This window comes from Liolophura sinensis, chromosome 10 (assembly GCF_032854445.1).
Source record: "Liolophura sinensis isolate JHLJ2023 chromosome 10, CUHK_Ljap_v2, whole genome shotgun sequence".
Lineage (NCBI taxonomy): Eukaryota > Metazoa > Mollusca > Polyplacophora > Chitonida > Chitonidae > Liolophura > Liolophura sinensis.
Window position 1 is genome coordinate 36,240,432 of NC_088304.1, and position 22,907 is coordinate 36,263,338.

The 22,907-nt window shown below is 40.5% G+C and overlaps 1 protein-coding gene across 1 annotated transcript in view; it reads left to right on the top strand.

Moving 5' to 3' along the window:
- LOC135476527 (protein unc-93 homolog A-like) overlaps positions 1–22,907 on the top strand; it is a 35,135-nt gene that overhangs the window by 6,508 nt on the left and 5,720 nt on the right. The window contains exon 2 of the mRNA XM_064756573.1: positions 8,927–9,194. Within this exon, the coding sequence (XP_064612643.1) occupies positions 8,927–9,194 (268 nt within the window). The remainder of the gene's footprint in view (positions 1–8,926; positions 9,195–22,907) is intronic.

The following is a 22,907-nucleotide window of genomic DNA, read 5'->3' on the forward strand; positions in this document are numbered from 1 at the left end:
GTTATGCACCTTTCTTCAACGGCAAAGAAGATAACGTAATGCACAAAGAAGATAACGTAATCCACAAGGAAGGAAACATAATGCACGTTTCTTGTACCAGAACTGATACGATAAAGACCTCAAATAAGAACAACGTTAGAATAAATGAAATATTTTTCTGAAGGATAAAACAAAGAAGTTCGTTCACAAAAAGGAATTTCTTTTCCGCTCTCAAAATCATTGAATTTATGTTAGTTTTTTAGTGTTTGTATTAAGGTTCATATGTTTTTGTAGGTATTATATTAGGGTTAGTTATTATCTGACGGGCAGATGATGAACATTTGAACAGAACAGAAATGAGTAAAACTTCTGTTACCTGTCAGGAATAAGACAGGGCAATCATGATTTTGCCGGAAACATCCGTTAGTGGCGAAGAATAAGACAGGATCGATAGCATTTTGTAAAAAACAACAGTGTCTTATCCGCCAGGGTCTTTACAGATTAGTAATAACCATCCAGGAGGGAAACACATTTCGAAGTGGACAAGACCGAACAAACTACTTTGCCGAGTTGAGTATAGACAAGACTGTCACGAAGTTACTATGGTACCGAAAGAATGCAGTAGGCACGAACGGACAATAAATCGGCACTCCCGGGAGAGACTAATTCATGAGTTGGCCTGATGATAAGCTGGGAGGCGCTCCGCATGCTGAAAATGTAGCGTCACTAATCTGCATACAGCTCATTGCCCTTCTCATCGACCCGGGGCTAGCTTCAAAGAAGGGCCTTCCGGCAAAAGGGCAGCTAGTAAGAATCAAAACGACACAGGGATAGAGATTGCTTAAAATTGCGTGAAATTCTAATTAGTCTCTCATGATGAATTAAGATGCGCATTTCTGTATCGGGCATATCCACCCACCAGGCCGCTTAGGAGGAGGAATTTACCGTGAATACATCAAAGAAATGCGATTTGGCCTTGGCTTATGTTATGTATATAGGATGTCATCGATCTTGTTCTTTAAGCGTACAGCATTGTGAGCAGTGAAAACGCCCGGTCGCTGTGATAAGCGATACGAGGACATGCAGGGAGTGCTTGTTCTATCTGGTGACGACAGAGCGATGAGCAAATGAGGGACGAGGCTTTGGACCCGGGTTATATATCTTAGCCGGCTGCATCATGTACTAGCCGGGTCAGGCCGAACTATAGTGTGCAGTGCCCCATAAACGATAAAGCCATTTGTCCATGATAATAATGGAACATATGAATGGAATATCTAGCCTTTTAAGCTGTAAAAAGGCTATTCAATTGGGGTTGCAAAGTTTTGAGAATTTTAAGAATTTAAGAGTGTTTTCAGGAGAAAAATGAGAAATGTCTTCTAGGAATGTTAGGCGGAGTGTTCAGTCCATTCTAAGCAAATTCTAATTTTAGCCCATATGAAGGTAAATTATATGCCTCTGTTACAGTGTCAATTCCTACACGTTATAAATTTATTTATCTATTTATTTGATTGGTGTTTTACGCCCTACTCAAGAATATTTCACTTATACGACGGCGGCCAGCATTATCTTGGGAGGAAACCGGGCAGAGCCCGGAGAAACCCACGACCATCCGCAGGTTGCTGACAGACCTTCCCACTTACGGCCGGAGAGGAAGCTTGCATGAGCTGGACGAACTCAAAGTGACCACATCGGTGAGAGACTCCTGGGTCATTACGCCGCGCTAGCGCGCAAACCAACTGAGCTATACATCATAAATGAAGGCATGACTGTTTTTGTATTCCTTAATGTATCAATCACACTGAAACAAATCCCTGATCATAAAAACTAACAATCAAATGAATGACTTGGTGCTTAAAGTTGAAAGGTTTATCTGTTTACGTGTGGTTATCTTGTCGGTTTGACTATACTAGATTTAACAATTTAAATGGGTGTCGATTAGAATTCAGGTCCTACAGTGAAGGTTTGTTCTGTTATTGGATTGTTACTGATAGGCATGCTCCTATTAACTTTTACATTTAATATGCACGAAGGCTGTCTGAACTCCCCATGTATATGATGTACAGACTTATGGGTAAAACTGTTCGAAGACAAGCGGTATTTATTTATTTTATTTATTTATTTGCTTGGTATTTTACGCGTTACTCAAGAATATTCCATTTATACGACGGCGGCGAGCTTTATTGTAGGAGGAAACCGGGCAGGACCCGGGGGAAGTCCACGGCCATCCGCACGTTGACAAGTGATGTTAAAGGAACGTAAAATTGCACAAAACGGCCATGCGAATCGTACTTCATTTGGTAACGATTGCGAGTCGCGCACATAGATAGAAAGTTACGTCCAGTTCCTACCCATAAAATAAAAATTTCAAATATACGTGTGGAATGCGTTTTGCAGTAATGTTTTTTTTTCTTTCAACTAACCGTGGGCGAGCAACTCACAGACGTGGTCACAGTAGTTAAAGCACTGACCTTAGCTCTCCCTTATGAGTTTTCGCGTTCGTGCAGAACGAGATTGCTTGCCATTCAGATGGTGGAATTGACGCGAGACTTCCAACCGGAGGTCGAATAAGTTAATTTGGAGGTGTTCAATGGAACAGTGAGTTTCTTTACTAATTAACTTAGTGCTAATGAAGAGTGGCGTCTAGGCGCTTTGGTCTATGGCGTGACAGGGGAGGAATTCCAGTCTGAGGTGAATAAAGAGCTTACTTTCTGAGCATGACGTCGAGAGAAAAACAAGAATGGGCTTTGAATTCTTGATAGTCGTTGGTAATCTTCTTAAAATGGGACAAGTGTGAAGTAGGCGTACTGATGAATTATCACGGTTACTCTGATATTCAGCCCAATCGGATGGCTAATAAGTTGCGTACGTTCTAAGGTAAATTTACCGTTTGTGTTTTCACGTGTTAAGTTTTTTTTCGATTTGCATTGCTGATTCCACTATCTCTTTACTCAGATATAGGTTTAACGGTGTCTCACTGGAGAAATATCGGGACTATTTCTTGTGTATTCGAAAACGAAGTAGCTTAAATTACATTTAATTGGATTGCCCAATATCTTCTACAATACGAGGGTCATTCCGCGAGTTATATTATCAAATAATGTAATGGCGTTTACCAGTACTATAAAAACGCTTATTCTATATAAATGAGCTATTAAATAAATATTCAATATAACATAATGGATAAAGAGTTTATCAGTATCCTCTGATAAAGGTATCGACATATCGATAAATTTTAGTCTTGATTTAATCAGTTTATAATCATTTTATGGAAGCTGTATAAGTGGCATTTTCGAAATCCAAACCAATCATGGAAATTTACGTAGCAAGTAACGCACAGCGCTTGCACGATATTGGTGTGTTTTGACGTCGTCAACAGGCTGACTGTGTGCATTTTTCATTTATATTGTACGATGTATCGTGTTCTAAAAAGTACATACACCAATTGGAATGTCCAATAAAAAGTATTAAAAAAGAATTAAATGTATGATATTAGCATCACAATCTTTTTAAAATACAGATAATTTTAACGGAAGATTATTTATTTATCTATTCAGTTGATGTTTTACGTTGTTCTCAAGAATATTTCACTTAAACGACGGCGGCCATCATTATGGTGTGAGGGAAATCGGACAGAGCTCTCGGAAACCCACGACCATCCTCAGGTTGCTGCCAGACCTTCCTACGTACGGCCGGATGCGAAGCCAACATAAGTTGGACTTGAACTCAAGGCGACCTCATTGATGAGAGCGAAAGACAGTCAGCAACCTGGAAGTACACGATACTGACGACTTCATGAAATATTACAGGAGACAGATGCTGCATGACTGGGAAGGTGAATTTAAAGAGATAGGCTGTTATTGTTGTGTTTTGTTTTATTACAAACGAGGTCAACAATGGATGGATGTCCAGTTAAAAATAGAAAGCAAGATTATTGAATTGGAATACGTTGAGCGCATGTAACACATCTCGCTGCCATATCTGAGATCGAGCTGCCTGGGAATACGGCTTCTTTATCAGCAAAGCAGGCAATGTTTTCTGCAATATCACAGTCTTTAACACAGTTTTTAAGCGCGGCTATTTCGGTGTCTATTTATACCGGCTGCTATCTTTTGCCAGCTTCTTGGAATCCGCTGTCGCTGGGTGTCGGGTTACGCCTTCAGATGATCGGGCTAACGTTTTGCTATATCTCTCATGTGGCTGGGTATGCGGCCGGTCTGACCCGACAAGCGCATGTGACCTGGAAGAGTGCATGTGCGTAGCCTTGGGATCGAAGGGGTAGGATGCATGGGGCTTTTTTTCGCAGAGGGATGTTTAACCCGCTAACAAGGCTCGACGATACCAAACTTCTTCGGAGTGCATGGACTGTGTATACTATATAGATTTTACGCATTTATGTAATATGTATAAAAAAGCTATAACATGGGGACTTAAATCAGAACAGCGGCGGCGGTGTGATAGCTGGAAAATGGTTAGACACAACTTGTGAGATACGATCTCTTGTCATTTTAACACTGAACACTGTAGATGCTTAAATGTGACTGAGGAGACATTGACCAAACCTACACGATAAGCCAGTATTACTGAATATATACAAAGGGCATAATAAATTGAATGTACAGATATAGGCCTACATCACAACGTATCTGTTGAAAGCTAAGATGCAAGGCTATATATACGTGTTATACTCAACAACGCTGATAAAAGCTGATTAAGCAAGTTGTAAATACACATTTACTGCCAGACTGCAATCCGCAGTTCAAGACGGATATATGCATTCGTAATTGGGATGGCCGTTGTTATAACACAGGATTAACATAAGCAACATCTGGTAAATTGCATGTAAATTTTGCTGCTGTAACAACCATGCGCGCACATCACAAGTTACTGTGACACGCAGCAATGGTGTTCTTAACTAATTTTTTACGCTCTTGTTCTTTGTATATTGGGTTTTGTAAAATCTCTACATGCAAATATACGGGAAACTATATATAGGTGAATACATATACTTAGTTTATACATAGAAACTTGTACCTTCGTTTGATCTGTCATGCAGCAGATATTTGAACTTGCACATGTAGAAATAAATCCATGTTACCATACAATATGGATTTCTAAGTAGAATTTTCTCGTTTAGCAACTAGCATATATCGAATGTATACCGGTTAATCCCACAAACGATGTGACCCGTAACATCCCCAGAGCCAGTGGTCCAGACACAGTAATGCGTCAGACGGGATTATTGTGGCGAGCCATGTTTACTCCTTTTCCTGCCAAACCTGTTAGTTGAACGCCAACTGAGCGTTGTTGAATATCTGGCACCGCCAGCCTGTCTGGTGTCCATGGCAAAGAAAGAAATGATGGAAATAAAGTCGCCGTCCTTGTCAAGGGGAAAGAGAATCAAGTTTACCAACAGCTTAACCCAGATACAAATTTTATCGATGGAAATTTGTGTTATGATTTGGAAGCATCCCATACAGCATCCTATATGTCAATTATCATTTACGAAGAGTCACAAAGGTATGACTGAATAACTTCATCTTGCAGCATGGCTAGAGACATAAACACCACTCCCTTTGTTTAGACTCTAACATTATTTTGGTCATTTTACGCCGGTGTTTTCTTGCAGCAAACTGTCCTTCTTGCGCTGCTTTATTTAAACGCCATGCCAAAAACACCATGTTGTCAAAACTGCTTTCACCTATCCCCATACAGACGCTGTGGTCAAAGTCTGAAAAGCACAACATCGATCGATTTTAAGTTTTAGGCATGCTGGCAACGTTGACAGAAGTTTTATTAATTAACAATAAACGAATGAAGCATGAGGTCGGCATGCGTGTCTTCAAACTGAATTCAGTAATAAAAAAACTGATCGATTAATTCAACATACGGAACCCTAAACGCCCTATAGAGCCGTTAACTGTATCGCCTGATATTCCTCATCTTATTTGTTATGCAGCACCGTAATGTTCAACAAAACCCACTCAGATACATTCCCCTACGCATTCCTACTATACATCACAGCCTTTTGAGGAATTCTAGACCAGTGACGTCCAATAAATTGCAATTAGCATCACTGAATTTTTTTGTCCTACATCTGATTAAGCCATGGTGCTATGTGGCGTGTAATGTGCTATTATTAAAGCATTCACATGAACAGTACCTGTACGTCGTATTTCACCAGTTACGTGTAATCATTAGCCAGCTATCACACTGTAGTCACTGCTCTGGTTTTACTCTCTGCTGTACGTGTTTAATTATACTGCTATCAGAGAGAGAGCCATCAAACGAATTCATGACACGATGAACTAAATTTACACTCCGACTGTTTGATGGACAATCCTGGAGTGAATAGCTGTATTTTTGTCCACTAGGGATTTCTAGAAGTTTGCTACTTGAAAATTGCAACATAATGCTGTAGTATAGTAACTTATTTTGCTGCTTTCCGGGTTGTGCCTGTGTGTAACTTTTCTTCCTATTTACTGCTCACAAGTTAATGCTAAACTTTGGCTTCCTTTGCTGCTCACCGGACAATGCTGATATGTATATGTAGTTTGCTTGCTACTGACTACTTTCCGGTTTATTCACCAGTACTGGACTGTAGCTTTGCTTGATACACACTGATTTTCTGGTTGCTCACCAGTACTGGATTGCAGCTTTGCTTGATACCCACTGACTTCCTGGTTACTCACAAGCACTGTAATGCAACTTTTCTTGCTACTCACTGCTTCTCTTGTTACTCACCAATACTGGGATGCCGCTTTGCTTTTAACTGCTTACTCCATTGCTGTGGTGTAGCTTCCCCTGCTATTCGCCGGACAGTGCCTAAGTCTAGCTTTGTTTGTTACTCACTGTTTCCTTTGCTACTCACAAAACTGGAATGCAGCTTTGCATGCTACTTATTCCTGCAGTTATAGTGTAGCTTCTCTGGCTACGTACCAGAACTGATGGTGTTTGAATGAATGATTTTATCATGAGTTCTTCTTTGATGTTGTCTGGCTACTGTTGTGGTGTCATTTCTGTTCTGTGCATCTGGCAGTGCTACCATGTAGATCTGTTTGCTTTTTATTTGGCAGTGCTACCATGTAGATCTGTTTGCTTTTCACCGGGCAGTGCTACCGTGTAGATCTGTTTGCTTTTCACCTGGCAGTGCTACCATGTAGATCTGTTTGCTTTTCACCGGGCAGTGCTACCATGTAGATCTGTTTGCTTTTCACCTGGCAGTGCTACCATGTAGATCTGTTTGCTTTTCACCGGGCAGTGCTACCATGTAAATCTGTTTGCTTTTCACCGGGCAGTGCTACCGTGTAAATCTGTTTGCTTTTCACCGGGCAGTGCTACCGTGTAAATCTGTTTGCTTTTCACCGGGCAGTGCTACCATGTAAATCTGTTTGCTTTTCACCTGGCAGTGCTACCATGTAGATCTGTTTGCTTTTCACCTGGCAGTGCTACCATGTAGATCTGTTTGCTTTTCACCTGGCAGTGCTACCATGTAGATCTGTTTGCTTTTCACCTGGCAGTGCTACCATGTAGATCTGTTTGCTTTTCACCTGGCAGTGCTACCATGTAGATCTGTTTGCTTTTCACCTGGCAGTGCTACCATGTAGATCTGTTTGCTTTTCACCGGGCAGTGCTACCATGTAAATCTGTTTGCTTTTCACCTGGCAGTGCTACCATGTAGATCTGTTTGCTTTTCACCTGGCAGTGCTACCATGTAGATCTGTTTGCTTTTCACCTGGCAGTGCTACCATGTAGATCTGTTTGCTTTTCACCTGGCAGTGCTACCATGTAGATCTGTTTGCTTTTCACCGGGTAGAGTTGTATTTCATTTCCTTTTTCTTTTCACGGTACAACGTAGTATTGTTTCTTTGTTTTTCCAAGTAACTTTGGAATGCAGGCGCTTTATTTCTCATATAGTTTCTTTAAATGCAAGGCTGTACTCAAGCTGTAGCGTTATTTGACCAGCGACAACTCCAGGAAAGGGCGCATGATACCAAGGACATTGGATGGTTTGCTCTTCTCCATGTGCTGTTTAGAAGTCACTGATTTCACGCCGCTCAAATGTACATATACTTAATTGTCATACACGGAGAGCCATTGTGTGCATGTAATTTTTCATGTGGTGCACAATTACATGTACTTCCTATAAAGGAAGAAAAATGCTTGACAAATAAAACTGCATCAGTTGAAAGCTTTGCACTAAGATATCAACGCGCATGTCCATGCCCTTCATCCATATTTAGAGCTTAGCATCAATAGTGGAGGCGTATCAAGTCGATTTTTTTTTCCGCCGCGAAATCATTGTGCAGCTATGGTTATGTTAGACCTTGCGTGTAGTCACCTGGTCAGTAATGATACTACGGATCTATAGTCCCTCGGCAGTTCAGACCATGTGTTTTTTCGTTTCAACTTACGTTATATCGAGCTAAGACCCGTCCAGTGAGGTGGTGAACTCGAATCTAGTCAGCGCTAGTTCGATCGTACTTACAAGTCAGTAGCTTTGTCAGGTATCTGATGATTGCCAAAAGCGGTGGTGTTCTTATTGAGAAGAATATCGGGCTCCATCCAGAAACCTGACTTTTGTAGCTTAAATCATGAACTCTTCAGTGTTAAATATTTGACTACAGACAACAGTTTAAACTTGGAATGGTTTAGTCAGTGTATATATTAAATGCACATGTTTCGCCAGCGATAAAGCGTTGCTATATTTATTTGTCGATCAATAATTTTGTGCTACATGATGCCTTCAAAGAGCCATTTTTGAAATCAGGGTATTCAGCCCACGGCTGTGTTTCTTTAGCCTGAAATAAGTAACTAAGTAAGTCTACGTAATATGTAAAATTAAATGAGATGATAAATTTAAAAACTAAAATAATTCAATCAATCAGTTGATCCATGAACATATTGATTGAGATAAACAAAATAACGTAATCCTTCACTTTTCTTTCAGTTTTATATCAACTGTACACTGGGGGTGAGGCGTATTGGAGAGATTTTCATCTGTTTCGGCACTGTCAGTGCTCTTAGTGCCATCACCATCGGTTACATCAGCAAACACATCAAACGTATCGCCATTGTCACAGCAGGCGCCGTCTTCAATATCGGTCTCCTTCTCGTTCTCTGGTTATGGCGCCCCCTCCCGATCGATCTGCCAAACTTCTTCGTCGTTTCCGGTTGTCTGGGACTATGCGATGCAATTTGGCAAACTCAGACTTACAGTAAGTACCACATAAGCTTATAAACAATTTCTAACATAAATGGTGTCCGAAATATTTGCATGATGCAAAATAATTAAATGCGTTTTGTTTTTTGAAGAGTGATTTAGAGTAACAGAAAGATTTGTGTAAGATTAGAGTAAGATAAAGGGCAATAATGTATTTTCATAACAGTACAACCTCAGTAAGATCGTACAGAATCAGAACAAAGTGACATTAGGATTGAATGTGATCAGAGTAGCATCCAAGTGAATTATGAATAAAATTAGGGGACGATCGAAGTAGGTTTAGGGTAAGATTATAATTTCCATGATCCAAAGCTTACTGTTTGTATTCATTTCAATATAAAAATGAATACAACCAGAAAAGAAACCATTTACCTGAAAAGTCAACACCTTCACTCAGTCTACATGATTTTTTACACATTTTCTTTTTAAGGAGATTTGGGCGAAAACTTGCCTTGTGTGCTGAATATTACAACAGCCTTGTCTTGAAGTGAGCAATAGTGAACTAGAGCAGTACGATAGACACGTGACTGGGCTGTTTTAGAGAAATTTTGAAGAATATGTCGAATATTATATATCAGCAATAGAATATACTGGAACAAAGCAAAATTTGGATCATTGCCAAATTAGCAAAACTTCGTGCAGATAGAAGAATGTCACTATGTAAAAGTAAGATATAACTTGTGTCATACGGCTATTTAATGAAGAAACATGATACCTGAAATCCACGTATTGGGACTCATCGATCGACATTCTATCCGAACTTTGCACACTGAGGCTTTGTGATGGGCGGGCTGGGGATCTCACTGTACTGAGTCTTTGCAGATGAGATGTAGTGAGAACTCCGTCTATTGAGTCTGAGCGACTGACAGGCAATGAAAACTCCGTGTGCCGAGTCTCAGTGATCGACATGCAGGGGGGAACACCGTGTACTGAGTCTCAGCGATTACCCCGTGTATTGAATCTCGATTGACATGCAAGGAGAAGTCCATGAATTCGGTCTGGGCGACTGACAGGCAGTGAGAACTGCGTGTACTGCGTCTCAGCGATTACTCCATGTATTGAGTCTCCTCGATTGACACTCATGGAGAACTCCATGTTTTGAGTCTCATTGACTGACATGCCGGGAGAACTCCGTGTAGTGAGTCTGAGCGATTGACATGCAGGGAAAATTCTGTGTGTTGAGTCTTAACGACTGACATACAGGGAAAACTCCGTATACTGAGTCTCGGCGATTGACATGCTGGGATAGCTCAGTGTAATGGGTCTCAGTAGTTGGCAGGTGACGTGTACTGAGTGAACGAGTGGCATGTATGGAGAACTCCTTGTATTCAGTCTCAGCGGCTGAGATGTTGGAAGAACTCCGCCTGTTGAGTATCAGCGATTGCCATACAGGGAAAACTCCATTTTTTTGAGTCAGTGATTGACATGAAGGGAGGACTGCATGTTTTGAGTCTCAATAATTGACGTGCAGGGAGGACTCCATGTTTTGAGTCTCAGTGATAGATGTGCAGAGAGAACTCCATGTTATGAGTCTCAGCAAAAACCTGCAGAGAGAACTCCGTGTTTTGAGTCTCAGTGATTGACATGCAAGGATAACCCCTTGTTTTGAGCCTCGGTGATTGCCATGCAGGGAGAAATACGTCCATCTAGTCTTGGCGATTGATATTGACATAGAACTCCGTCTCTTGAGCCACGGTGATTGTCATGCAGGAAAATCTCCTTGTATTGAGTCTCAGTGATTGTCGTTCAGTGCGTATTATGTGGGTATTTATAACCTAATACACCATTTTCTTTTTATCTGTGCGATCAAAATGTGAGTATCAAGATGACGAACTGTAACCCTGTGACTCATATTACCATTGTGCTGATTCTGATAGACGAACTGTAACCCTGCGACTCATATTGCTATTGTGCTGATTCTGATAGACGAACTGTAACCCTGTGACTCATATTACCATTGTGCTGATTCTGATAGACGAACTGTAACCATGTGACTCATATTGCCATTATGCTGATTCTGATAGACGAACTGTAGCCCTGTGACTCATATTACCATTGTGCAGATTCTGATAGACGAACGATAGCCTCTGACTTATATTACCATTGTGCTCATTCTGATAGACGAACTGTAACCCTGTGACTCATAATACCTTTGTGTTGATTTTGATAGACGAACTGTAACCCTGTGACTCATATTACCATTGTGCAGATCCTGATAGACGAACTGTAACCTTGTGACTCATATTACCATTGTGCTGATTCTGATAGACAAACGATAGCCTGTGACTCATATTACCATTGTGCTCATTCTGATAGCCGAACTGTGGCCTTGTGACTCATATTACCATTTTGCTCATTCTGATAGACGAACTGTAACCCTGTGACTCATAATACCTTTGTGTTGATTTTGATAGACGAACTGTAACCCTGTGACTCATATTACCATTGTGCAGATCCTGATAGACGAACTGTAACCTTGTGACTCATATTACCATTGTGCTGATTCTGACAGACAAACGATAGCCTGTAACTCATATTACCATTGTGCTCATTCTGATAGCCGAACTGTGGCCTTGTGACTCATATTACCATTTTGCTCATTCTGATAGACGAACGATAGCCTCTGACTTATATTACCATTGTGCTCATTCTGATTGACGAACGGTTACCCTGTAACTCATATTACCATTGTGCTGATTCTGATAGACGAACTGTAGCCCTGTGACTCATATTACCATTGTGCAGATTCTGATAGACAAACGATAGCCTGTGACTTATATTACCATTGTGCTCATTCTGATAGACGAACTGTAGCCCTGTGACTCATATTACCATTGTGCTCATTCTGATAGACGAACTGTAGCCCTGTGACTCATGTTACCATTGTGCAGATTCTGATAGACGAACGATAGCCTCTGACTTATATTACCATTGTGCAGATTCTGATAGACGAACTGTAACCCTGCGACTCATATTACCATTGTGCTGATTCTGATAGACGAACTGTAACCCTGTGACTCATATTACCATTGTGCTGATTCTGATACATAGGTTGACTGTTATATGCATGAAGCACCCATAAACTTGTATTTCATGACAAAACCATCCTTTGATACATCAGATTACCTACTGTGTATCCTGAGCAATCAGTCTACGGCCGCCAAACTCTTTGATGTGGTATGATTGTGTACATATATAGCACTGCTAGTAGATGGAACTGAAATTCACTCTTGAGTTCTGGATTAGATACAATAATGGATTAGAAACTATACTTCTTGCTTTCCACAATTCTCTTAACAACGGACAATCCAGTTTTTACACCATTCATACCTTCAAATTGACATTTTAAATCGTGTTCGACTGAATATAAGAAATATTGGTTAGAAGTTAAAAATAATCAAATTAAATACTGTAATTTTAGAACAGACTTGCTCTTACTGTTATATTTTTGAAAAAAAGGAAAACTACCAAATTTAACTAATTAACATGTACGTCGATATCACGCTTGGAATGCTCTATTCGATCGGCCAAAGCAATCATCAGAACTGAACAAGTAGCCGATGAAACACCACGTGTTTGGTAGATCTTTGGATTTTGTGGTTTGAGATCAGTATGAGATACGCATGGATAAGCTATATAAAATAGCTAAGGCAGGGTAAGGTCTTTAACGTTAAATGCAAGACAGCACCTGAGTATAACGTGTATGTCGAATGAAAGACTACCTTTCAAAGTACATGTATCTTAAACCGGAATTAAATATTTTTTATATCTTTTTTAAAAGGCAGTAAAAATTTAGTGAAACTTTGTTTTGTCACAGCTTCAACGCGTCTGTATTATTGACAGCAAGTTGACATCACGTTTATTTTACCTCTCTAACGTCGAAGGTACTTCCCGACTATGATAGCCTAAGCAATAGCCTCTGGCAGACTAAAGTTGTAGACAATAATGAAGGACTAGTGATAAATAGCTTTCTCGGAAATTGAACATACTGGAAGGATATTTCTTCCACTGCTTGAAGTGTTCATACAGTAGGCCTGCTCTATCGTTTGTACAGTTTACGAGTAGCCTGCAGATGCGCGGCCGGGATATTCCTGGTTTAGGTCATAGCCTCCGGAGGGGTTGTGCTGGAACCGGTAATTATGACCTCTGTTATGTGTTTACAGAATTTCAATAGGATTGTTGTGCAACTGGATCCATGCTCAATTCTGACAAAAATGGAAATAAATCTAAGCACCACTGAGGCTGATCTAAGCATTCGACCGTCGCTGGACTTTATGGTTCAATTTTATACTTTTAAGATGCGAGCAGTGCTGACCTGGTTATTGCGGGACGTCACAGAGTCAAGGCTTAAACACGGCGTTTGAATAATTTCACTTTATTTTATAAAAGAAAACAGAAAAAAATCTTTTGTAAGCGAGAAAGACAAAGGGCTAAATCTAAATTCTTCAGTTCTAATAAATTCGGAGAAAAAAACTATATCATGATTTAATTAATTTTAAGCATTGTCCAACGAGATGTCTTCTCATTTCCATAAACCTAATCAGTTTTTCATTGACTCTGATATTTGGAATTAGCAACCGCATGCTGACTAAACCCTAACATCAACGACAAAAAAGTATTTGTACAATATGAACAGCGTGTCTAAGTTATGAAAGTCGGCCTTAGGCCTACTGGAGAGATGAATGCAGCTTGGGCCGAGACGGTATGTTTCTGACATAATTTGTGATAACATCCTTGAATATTACACGCTTTTTAAATCAACTGATTTTACGTCTGTGGAGATCCGTAAATGATACAGACCTGTCCCACAACACTGAGTGAAATGTCCCTTCGGTTACACGTAAATTAATCGTTGTTAACGATCTCAAAACGCTGTTTTATGAGTAGTTCTGTGTTATCGTATTGAGCTTCATGGAGTGAATGGTTAAAAGCTACGTCACAGTTTAGGCCGGGAAATCTAATAGTAACGTGTTTGATTGGACAAAATCCTCAAGATGGCTGCCCTGATTCACACCAGCCATTTGTGCGGTGTTATCATTATGTTGTATATGTTATTCGGTGAAATCTGATTAAAGTAATAAAGTGTGATGCTTTTCAGAAAGCTTCTCCTGTCTTCGACTGAAATATAGCCAGGCGCTGTCTTGTCCTTTAGAGGTACAATCAGCCGAATTTAACCGATAGACACCTTAGCAGCAATCATCCCATGACACGAAATACCGTAATGCATCACATTATTGGATATGCATAGTTCTCACTTCCTGAATACAAGGCCCATTCGTGTTAGTCTCTTGTATTAGTCCAGACACAAAAAAGACGCAGGTCCGGATTGCGTGTAATCGAAAGCAACAACCATTACAATTGCAAAGTGGCATGGAGAAAGATGGGAAATCCTTAGTGAACCGAAGTGGTACGTTGTTGAGTCTCTGTGAGGAGAATTGTGCATAATCGAGAGGGCCAGTGTTGCTGCTAGCCCGAGTTTCTTCTACCGTTATATCGATTATGTCTCGGATTGCACCAACTCCCAAGAGCTTAACCTGTCTGAGATAACTGACAATACGTTCTAGGGGAAAGCAGTATATATACCAAACAATGTCCTCTGGGAACGTCAAGGACGCTGGCTGAGACGTCACCTTCACTTGCAGCCCCGGATCTTGTGTCAGCCATTCCATAATTCTGTTCAACCAAAGGTAATAGCTGTCTTTAAGAATGTGTTCGTAGGAAATCCTTCAAGACAGAACTTCAAGACAGCCACACTAACGCCTGTGGCCAGTGGCGCGTCATATGAGAATCATCAATATGAGGTATAAAGATTTGCTCCGTTCCGTGAGAATTCTTTTAAAAAGGTGGTATTTTCTTTAAATAAATTAGCGCGTGTTCTACTATTTCCATCCCATGTGTGCAATCTTTTTCTCTCAGCCTGGCAGATGTCGAGGCACATTTTTCTTTTGGATCATAAATTATTAAAGCTTTGCGCGAAAGAGAGGATAATGGCTGTTTGCTGCTATCAGATTGTATCATTCCAAGTCTTACGCCCTTGGCTATTTAACAGATAAAGCTTGAGCTCGGACAATGGGTTATCATTTAGGTTCGTGAGTTTATCGCTTACCAAGATAAGAATTTTTCTTTAGCCTAAAGAGAAAACATTATTCAAGGGTTTTCTAAAATAACCATTGCATGGTTTGTGATATTCTGACTTAGTGGACACGAAAGACGTCCATTTTAACGTAACTGCTGGCAAGACTTTCATTTTGAGAGTGAACGTGGTCAACCTGGCTCATGCTGACATATAGCTCACAGCGTGTCTCATCTAAGGTATCCTCCCTTATCAATTAGGGGCCTTCGTGGCTTCGTTGTCTAGCACGCTAGCGCAGCGTAATAACCCAGAAGCCTCTCAGCAATGCGGTCGTTGTGAGTTCAAATCCAGCCCATGCAGGCTTCATCTCCGGCCGTATGTCAGAAGGCCTCCAGCAACCTGCGGATGATCGTGGGTTTCCGCAGGGCTCTGTCTGGTTTCCTCCCACCATAATGCTGGCCGACGTCGTATAAGTGAAATATTCTTTCACTTTACGAGTACGGCGTAAAACACCAATCAAATCAAATCAAATCAAATCCTTATCAGTTAGCAGTGGATTTACAACATTTCAGGAGGAAGATCTTTTTCAAGTGTGTGCTTCGACTTCACAAACCCGAGCATTACTTAATTTAAAATTTGAACGTTTATTTTAGACCATATGAGTTAAACAGGATCGCTTAAAAAGTGTTATGTTGAGATCAGTTTATCAAACATTGATCTACTGAGGCCACAAACTGCATATTATATCAAAATTGTAAGTTGTAGCTTAAGTGGTCAAGCAGAATCGTCCTGTTGGCAGTTTATATTTTCACGTGCTACAAACTTAAAATCCTATGGGTTCAATTCACAATGATCACGGAACGTCACGTGCACGTGACATCCATGGCAACCACCACGACTGGCAGTACGTCATAATGGGCGTTACATGCACGTAGCGCTGAGTGCACTACCTGTGCTACGAGAACCGAATCCCTTGGGTTGATTCCACAAACCCATTTCAAATTTTAACCCCTCGTCACAAGGCTGAGTTTGTGGTACTGGGAGTTGAAATTCTAACTTATTTGTTTTTAGATGAGATTAATGAGGTCTCATTTCTAGGGACAAACAAAAAAGCTCTAAAATCGTTTTTCAATTCTTTACGTAAGTCATAAATGACTGTGTGAAACTGAGCCCTGATATTTAGTACAAACACATATTCATAACACTAAAGCCTGACACCCTTTCACAAAATGACAATGAGCTCTATTCAGCCACGTCAACCTGAGAGCATCCTGAGCAACATTGATACTCTGGAATCACGAGCAGTGCATGGAACTTCCAGCTAACGGAAGAAAACATTAGGACAGTAACAACGGGTTATGATACAATTACAGGTTATCAATCAATCTACATGTATGGCCTACATAAAACTCGGAAATTTCCTTTATCATAACGAGTAGGGCTCACAGAAGAATATATATAATGGTGATGCCCGATGAACAGGAATGATCGCAGCCGGAAGACGGAAACCAAGAAGACGGAAGTCCGGAGAACGGAAACTCCCCGCTGACACATCACATCGTAAATCGTGTAAAAAAACAGAAAAGAATGGTAATACGTTCTGAACACACGATGTTTATCACCCATAAGGACATAAGTGTCACCACTACATAAATTGTTAATAACAGAAATATTAAAGGTTTTAGAAAATGCTCTATAACTCAAATGCTGTACTAGTAAAATACTGTAATAACTGACGACATGGTGTTGGGTGGGAATGTCCTGTTAACTTCCTGTGGAAAAACTTCCTGTGACGTCGAAGTTGCTAAACTCTGATGGCATGTCCATAAAGCCCATCTTAGAATTCAAATGTTTGAACGCCTTTAACTCTCTTCACAAAAATCGGATAAAAATAAACGAAGGTATATTTATGCACAGTTTTAAGTGGTCTATTCAGTGGTGTCTAGTTCTAGTTTTAGAGATCTTTTCCTTTAGGTGCAAAAAACAAAACTAAGTGAAAGAATTGTGGTGTGGTTAATTCCAATTTTATCACACGTCACAGGTATAGAATCGCTCAAATTGCTGAGTTGTCATCATGACATAAGTCTGCATTGCCAATCAAGCTACGTCTGCTTTCCAGGACTTTGTTGTCAGCCAAGCGACTGCTTGTGTTCTGGTGTTTCTGTAATCATATTATCTTCAGTTTCATGAATGGTTGCTTAACAAAAAAATCCAATCACTCCATTACTAGGCAAAAAAGCAGATCTGCCTCAATCACTCTGAATCCAGGAGCTGTGCTCTACTGCTATTTTCAGTCAGCCTGTACCCTGTCTCATACATGCCGGTGTTGAGGCGATTTACAATCATGTAAATTTATGGCCTAACCTAAATTTCTATCTCGAGTTCTGCAAACCGAACTCTTCAGTAAGCTTGTATGCCTAATAGCGTTGTGATGTACGACAGTTATTCTCACGCCCTGATCACATTCCTGTAACTGTTGGTCAGTTACAGATTTCAATGTGGTGCGTCTTCAAAGTTCTATCCATGATTTTGGTTAAACTGTGATTGCTGGCGCATGTACTAGGCATTTTCCCCCTCCGTCCTCGCCACTGAATAAAATACCGTAAATTTAATTATTCTTGTACATTTGTATTTCCTGTTCACCAACTGGTCACACACCAACAATGTTGGGCAGTTCACGTTACCACTTTTGTTAATGTTCGACGATTGCCTATTAGGTATTGGCCAACAGTTGAAAGCTTTACTGCAATTTATTGATGCCATAGGCATGTGTAATGATGTCGAAATAACTCCGTTTGTGATGGCAACGCGACACATACCAATGTTATTAAGTTAGAAATTGGGTGCAAATGTTATCTCCGGGTCGCAAAGGTCTCGGCTGCAGCTGAACTAACTAAATTCACAAACGAGAGCTGCACACACAGCATGTGTCCGCTAAGCTATATGCATCAATCACAGTAATGTTCAGGCTCAAAAGCGGTATTGGATATAACATTCGTACATTCTCCCGCACTCCCTGCTTTTGGGGTCTTGGTGATTATAAGCGTTGGACAACTCTCGTTAAACTACGTCTGGGCCGTCTAACGTTTCAGTGTGCATTTCTATAGGCTTACGTCACATACAGGAAACTTCGTCAATAACTTACCGAAAGCTCGCCGGTGTTTAACGGACACTTCTGTTTCCTCCACCCATAAAGTTGACTGCCGTCCTATGCGTGAAAAGTTATTGACTATGGTGTCTAACAACAATGAAATAAAGAGATATATAAATAAATAACTAGATTAAATGTAAAGGTATCGCCAGTCTTGGGCAATATTTTACCCAATAAAATATTTTGTCACGGAAAACACCTATGTAAAGAAAAATACCCTTGTAACGGAAACTGAAACATTTATTTTTATTTGGTAATTTGTTGCTGAATAACATGTGTTATGTAATACAATACAGTCATTGTGCATGCAAAACTTTACAGAACGTATTGACATGAACTCCAACGACAAACAATTCACGTGTGACCGACTTTAAGGGTGCATTCTCATGATGATGAACTTAATGTTGAAATTGAGTTGAAGACCTAAGGACACAAATATCATGTGTGAGGAATATATTCCACTTTTCCTCAAGAGACCCCCGTCGAATTATGATCAAAGAAATTAATTTAATAAGCCAAGTATCCAAATCACGATTCAGGCCAATAAAACAAAAGCCAAAGTCCCAAAAACCACTATCATCAATAAAATTAGCATCACAACCTCCTGAAACCGGCCGTAAGTGGGAAGGTCTGCCATCAACCTGCGGATGGTCCTGGTTTCCCCCGGGTTCTCCCACCATAATGCTGGCTTTGTCGTATAAGTGAAATGTTCTTGAGTATGGCGTAAAACACCAATTAAATATATATATATATATACATACATATATATTCGAATAGGGAATGTTTAGTGAATATACAATAGCGGGCTGTATGAATCTGTTAATTTGTCGGCATATTATGCACATAGTCGTATTCAGGTGAAAATAACAACATAATGACAACATAATTTGCCTCTACTTAGCTAAATTGGATAAAATGACCCTGGAATGTACTAGAAAACAATATTCTAAACTGTTCTGCTGTTTACAGTAGAATATATTAGCACATCGTATGTTTTAGAAACGGTCACATAATTGTGCTCGGAGGGGGTGGAGACGTAATTATTTAGGTGCAAGCATCGTGCCAGATCTATTAACTCCGATTATTAAAAATTAGCTTTATTCTCATGGATGTGCTTATTTTTCCTTTAATGCACATCGTAGCAACAGCATGTGTCCTTGTTCGCTTTGCCTGATATAATTTGTAATATGGTGTTATTCCGCAAAAAAACACGACAGTGTGTGGTATCTAATACTTTACTTGATTGCTATCTCCTCAATAGATCCATTTCCAGTTCGGCGGTATTACGACCTTCAGACACTTATCCTCGCCAATTCACAAAAGCACATTGTTGTCCGCGTGACACCACAGAAGTCCATCGCCGGCGGACACTGGAAACAGCAACCTACCCCAGGCTGTTATAAATTGCTCTCAGGGAAGATTTGATATGTGGACGTAATTTTAGGAACGACAATCTCTGTCTGCCTGTTGCAAAATGGATAAAGTGATACATGTCATTTTTTCTCGCTGTAGCCTATATATCCAAAACTACTAATAACTTGGGTATCATTTTCCCCACTTTGTAGAGCACTCCCTCAGATCCGGTATAAACTCATGCTTATAAGCCACTCCTTCTCGTCTTTTCAAAAGCCCACAACAATCCAAGGAGGCGGTTTTTGCAAATCATCTTCCTCGGCCCTTTTCAGATCAGATTAAAACTTAAGGGTTATTAACTGGCTGTACCTTAGTCTTTAATGCTTTGAATAAATGACAACATCATGACTGACAAAAATTCAAAAAAAAGTATAATTTCGCTCGTTAATCAACGTTTCCGTATGTAGCCAGTAAAGTTGCACAAGACCATTATATGTTATTATAAATGATTGCAAGTATGTATCATGATATTTCGCTGCGGCTTGTATATTTACTTGATTGGTGTTTTACGCCGTACTTAAGAATACTTCCCTTATACGATGCCGGCCACCATTATGGTAGGAGGAAATCGGACAGATCTCGGGCGAAATCCACGACCATTCGCAGGTTGCTGCCAGGCCATCCCACGTACGGTATGAGAGGATGCCAGCATGAGCTGGTGGGAGGCTCCTGGGTCATTCCGCGGTGCTGATGTGCTAACCCCCTTGTCGACAGAAGCTCCCACTGTTTACACGATAGATGGCCCCGCATGAACAGAAATATGTGAACACGAGCAAAATAGGATGGCAGCCGCAGGAAAAAGGGCTACTGATACTCAAGGATGCAGTCACATGACTTTGGGAAAGTAATGAACAGTTCACCTTCAGCTGCCATACCATAAACACCCCTGTCTCCTCGATTAAATATGATGGCTTCACGTGTGTTTTATTATTGCGGGGATCTTGGTGGAGGTTGTAAACAAGTCAGTCGCTCTGTTGAGTTATAAGTCCATTCCCGGTCCGCTACAGATGACGTCCCCGATAGGCTCAAAGTGTTATATATCAAATCTGTTATCTCAACATGGTATGCCGAAGTGACGTTAAACAATGATCTTTCACTCAAACTATTCCACCTGCATCTGGTGCGTGTAAATCTCGCCTAGTACAATTTGTTATATCCTGTGTGTTATATGACGATTTTAATCACATGTTATTACTGCAAAAACTAGTCTGCCAAAGGCTATTTTTTTAGCGCCTTCACTTATATCCCTGAAGTTTTACAATGAGTATAATTCTCTTGTAAGTAAGTACGGACAGAGAGTCTTATTCGGCTTAACCCTGATTTAGGGGCTGTAAATTCCCCATTGTGTTGAAATGCAAAGGGATACCATAGGTTGCATTTACCAGCGAGTATTCTGGATATCTCGCCAGGAAAAGGAGTGGTTTCCTTTAGTTTAGTAAAGAATCTGTTGCTAAGTAAAATACAAACAGCAGCAAATATTTTCACTCACAATAGGGGAGTTTCGATTCCAACTTTTTTAATGCTGAAGATAACAAAAGCCATAATGTACCATGTGACCATGTGTCAAAAATGTTACGCAATTATATTTGATTACCTTTACTACAGCATGGACGTTTGAAAACAGTTTCAGAATAAGTTATTTGGAGCCGACGAACGATGGAGCTGGGCATTTGTGAACATAATGACTGCCGCCTGGATCTACCGCCTCCCGAAGCCGACGCTCTACCAACTGTGCGATCGGGGCCGGTTAGAAAGTTGTTCACATGGCTCAACACCGGAAATCAAACTGTTAATTAAGCATATATTTATTGTAAACATGTAGACCCAGATATTTCTGCCAGTGTGAATTTTAACCATGATGGACTGGTAAACTAGTTGCGCGTTTTTCTGCGCTATCTAATGTTAAAGACTCCTCTGGGAGGTTGCAGTTCCTTTTGGTGCTGTCAACTTTTACATCGATTCCTGAGGACGGCTCGGTAGCAGAGCTTGCCTTGGTCCTTAAATGGTAGTGTGTTCGCCGACGAGTCGTTCGAGTAGACATAGCGACCGAGACGGAAAAACGGTGAAACTAAATAGCGGATAGTCAGAGCGCTTTCCTGACGCGCACGTTTGTGGTAGGGGTAGAGGAGTGGGGGAGTTTAGGATTGTAAGGGAGAGATAATCGATATTTGGCGACTGTATATAGCCTTACGGTAATTAAGCTGTGAAAAAGGGCGTTTTGTTATTGACCGCGGTTAAGGCGTGTCTCTTGTGTTTTTATGGTAGGCGATTATGGGTCGTTTTGTTCGACGCTTCACGGCGCTATATAAATATGTTTGTAGGGGTTTATTTCAGTGCCACGCTGAAACACGCCCATTTCCGTTGGCGGTCTGAACCGTCACTTAAGTCTATTATGCTCATCCGCTCCTAGGTATTTGTCTGAACGAAAGGCACATTGGAATACTCACGAAAACAGAGTACTTACTCATGCGGTTCCGACCCTTGCCTTTTAACGCATTACGTTTTCAATGAATCCAGCTTATAGAACACAGTATTCAGACTTCGTTTTGACAGATCAATCATACTGCTACGCTGCATTCAAAATTAGCGTTAAGTGGTACATACAAATCTTCTTGTTGCTAATTGCGGAGATCACCGATATAGCGGAACTGCAATGAAGGTTTAACTTGTGTATGTTGGACCCATATCACCAAAAAGACCTCAAAAATGGCGCTTTAGGTTTCGACTTTGGAAAACGCCCTGCTACTGTAAAGTGACATTTCTCATTCTATATTGTTGTTATCCTGTCACATCTTTGTATGCCTTCGGATGAATAAACCATCCTCAGCTCCGTAATATAGAGCAATCCGCAATTTTAAACATTTTTTGCTGTAAGTTAAAAGAATACAGAATAGACGTTCCTTGGCGGATACTGGTGACGAGAAGCCATGAGCTTAACATTTCAGTAGTTGTCACGGTTGATTTCGTTTCATTTATTGATGGCTTGACTTATGCTGGTATTTTGGAAAAGTCGTTAAGTGTTAAGGTCAACCTTATGCCAATTGTTCTCATGGTAAATCATCTATGCAGTT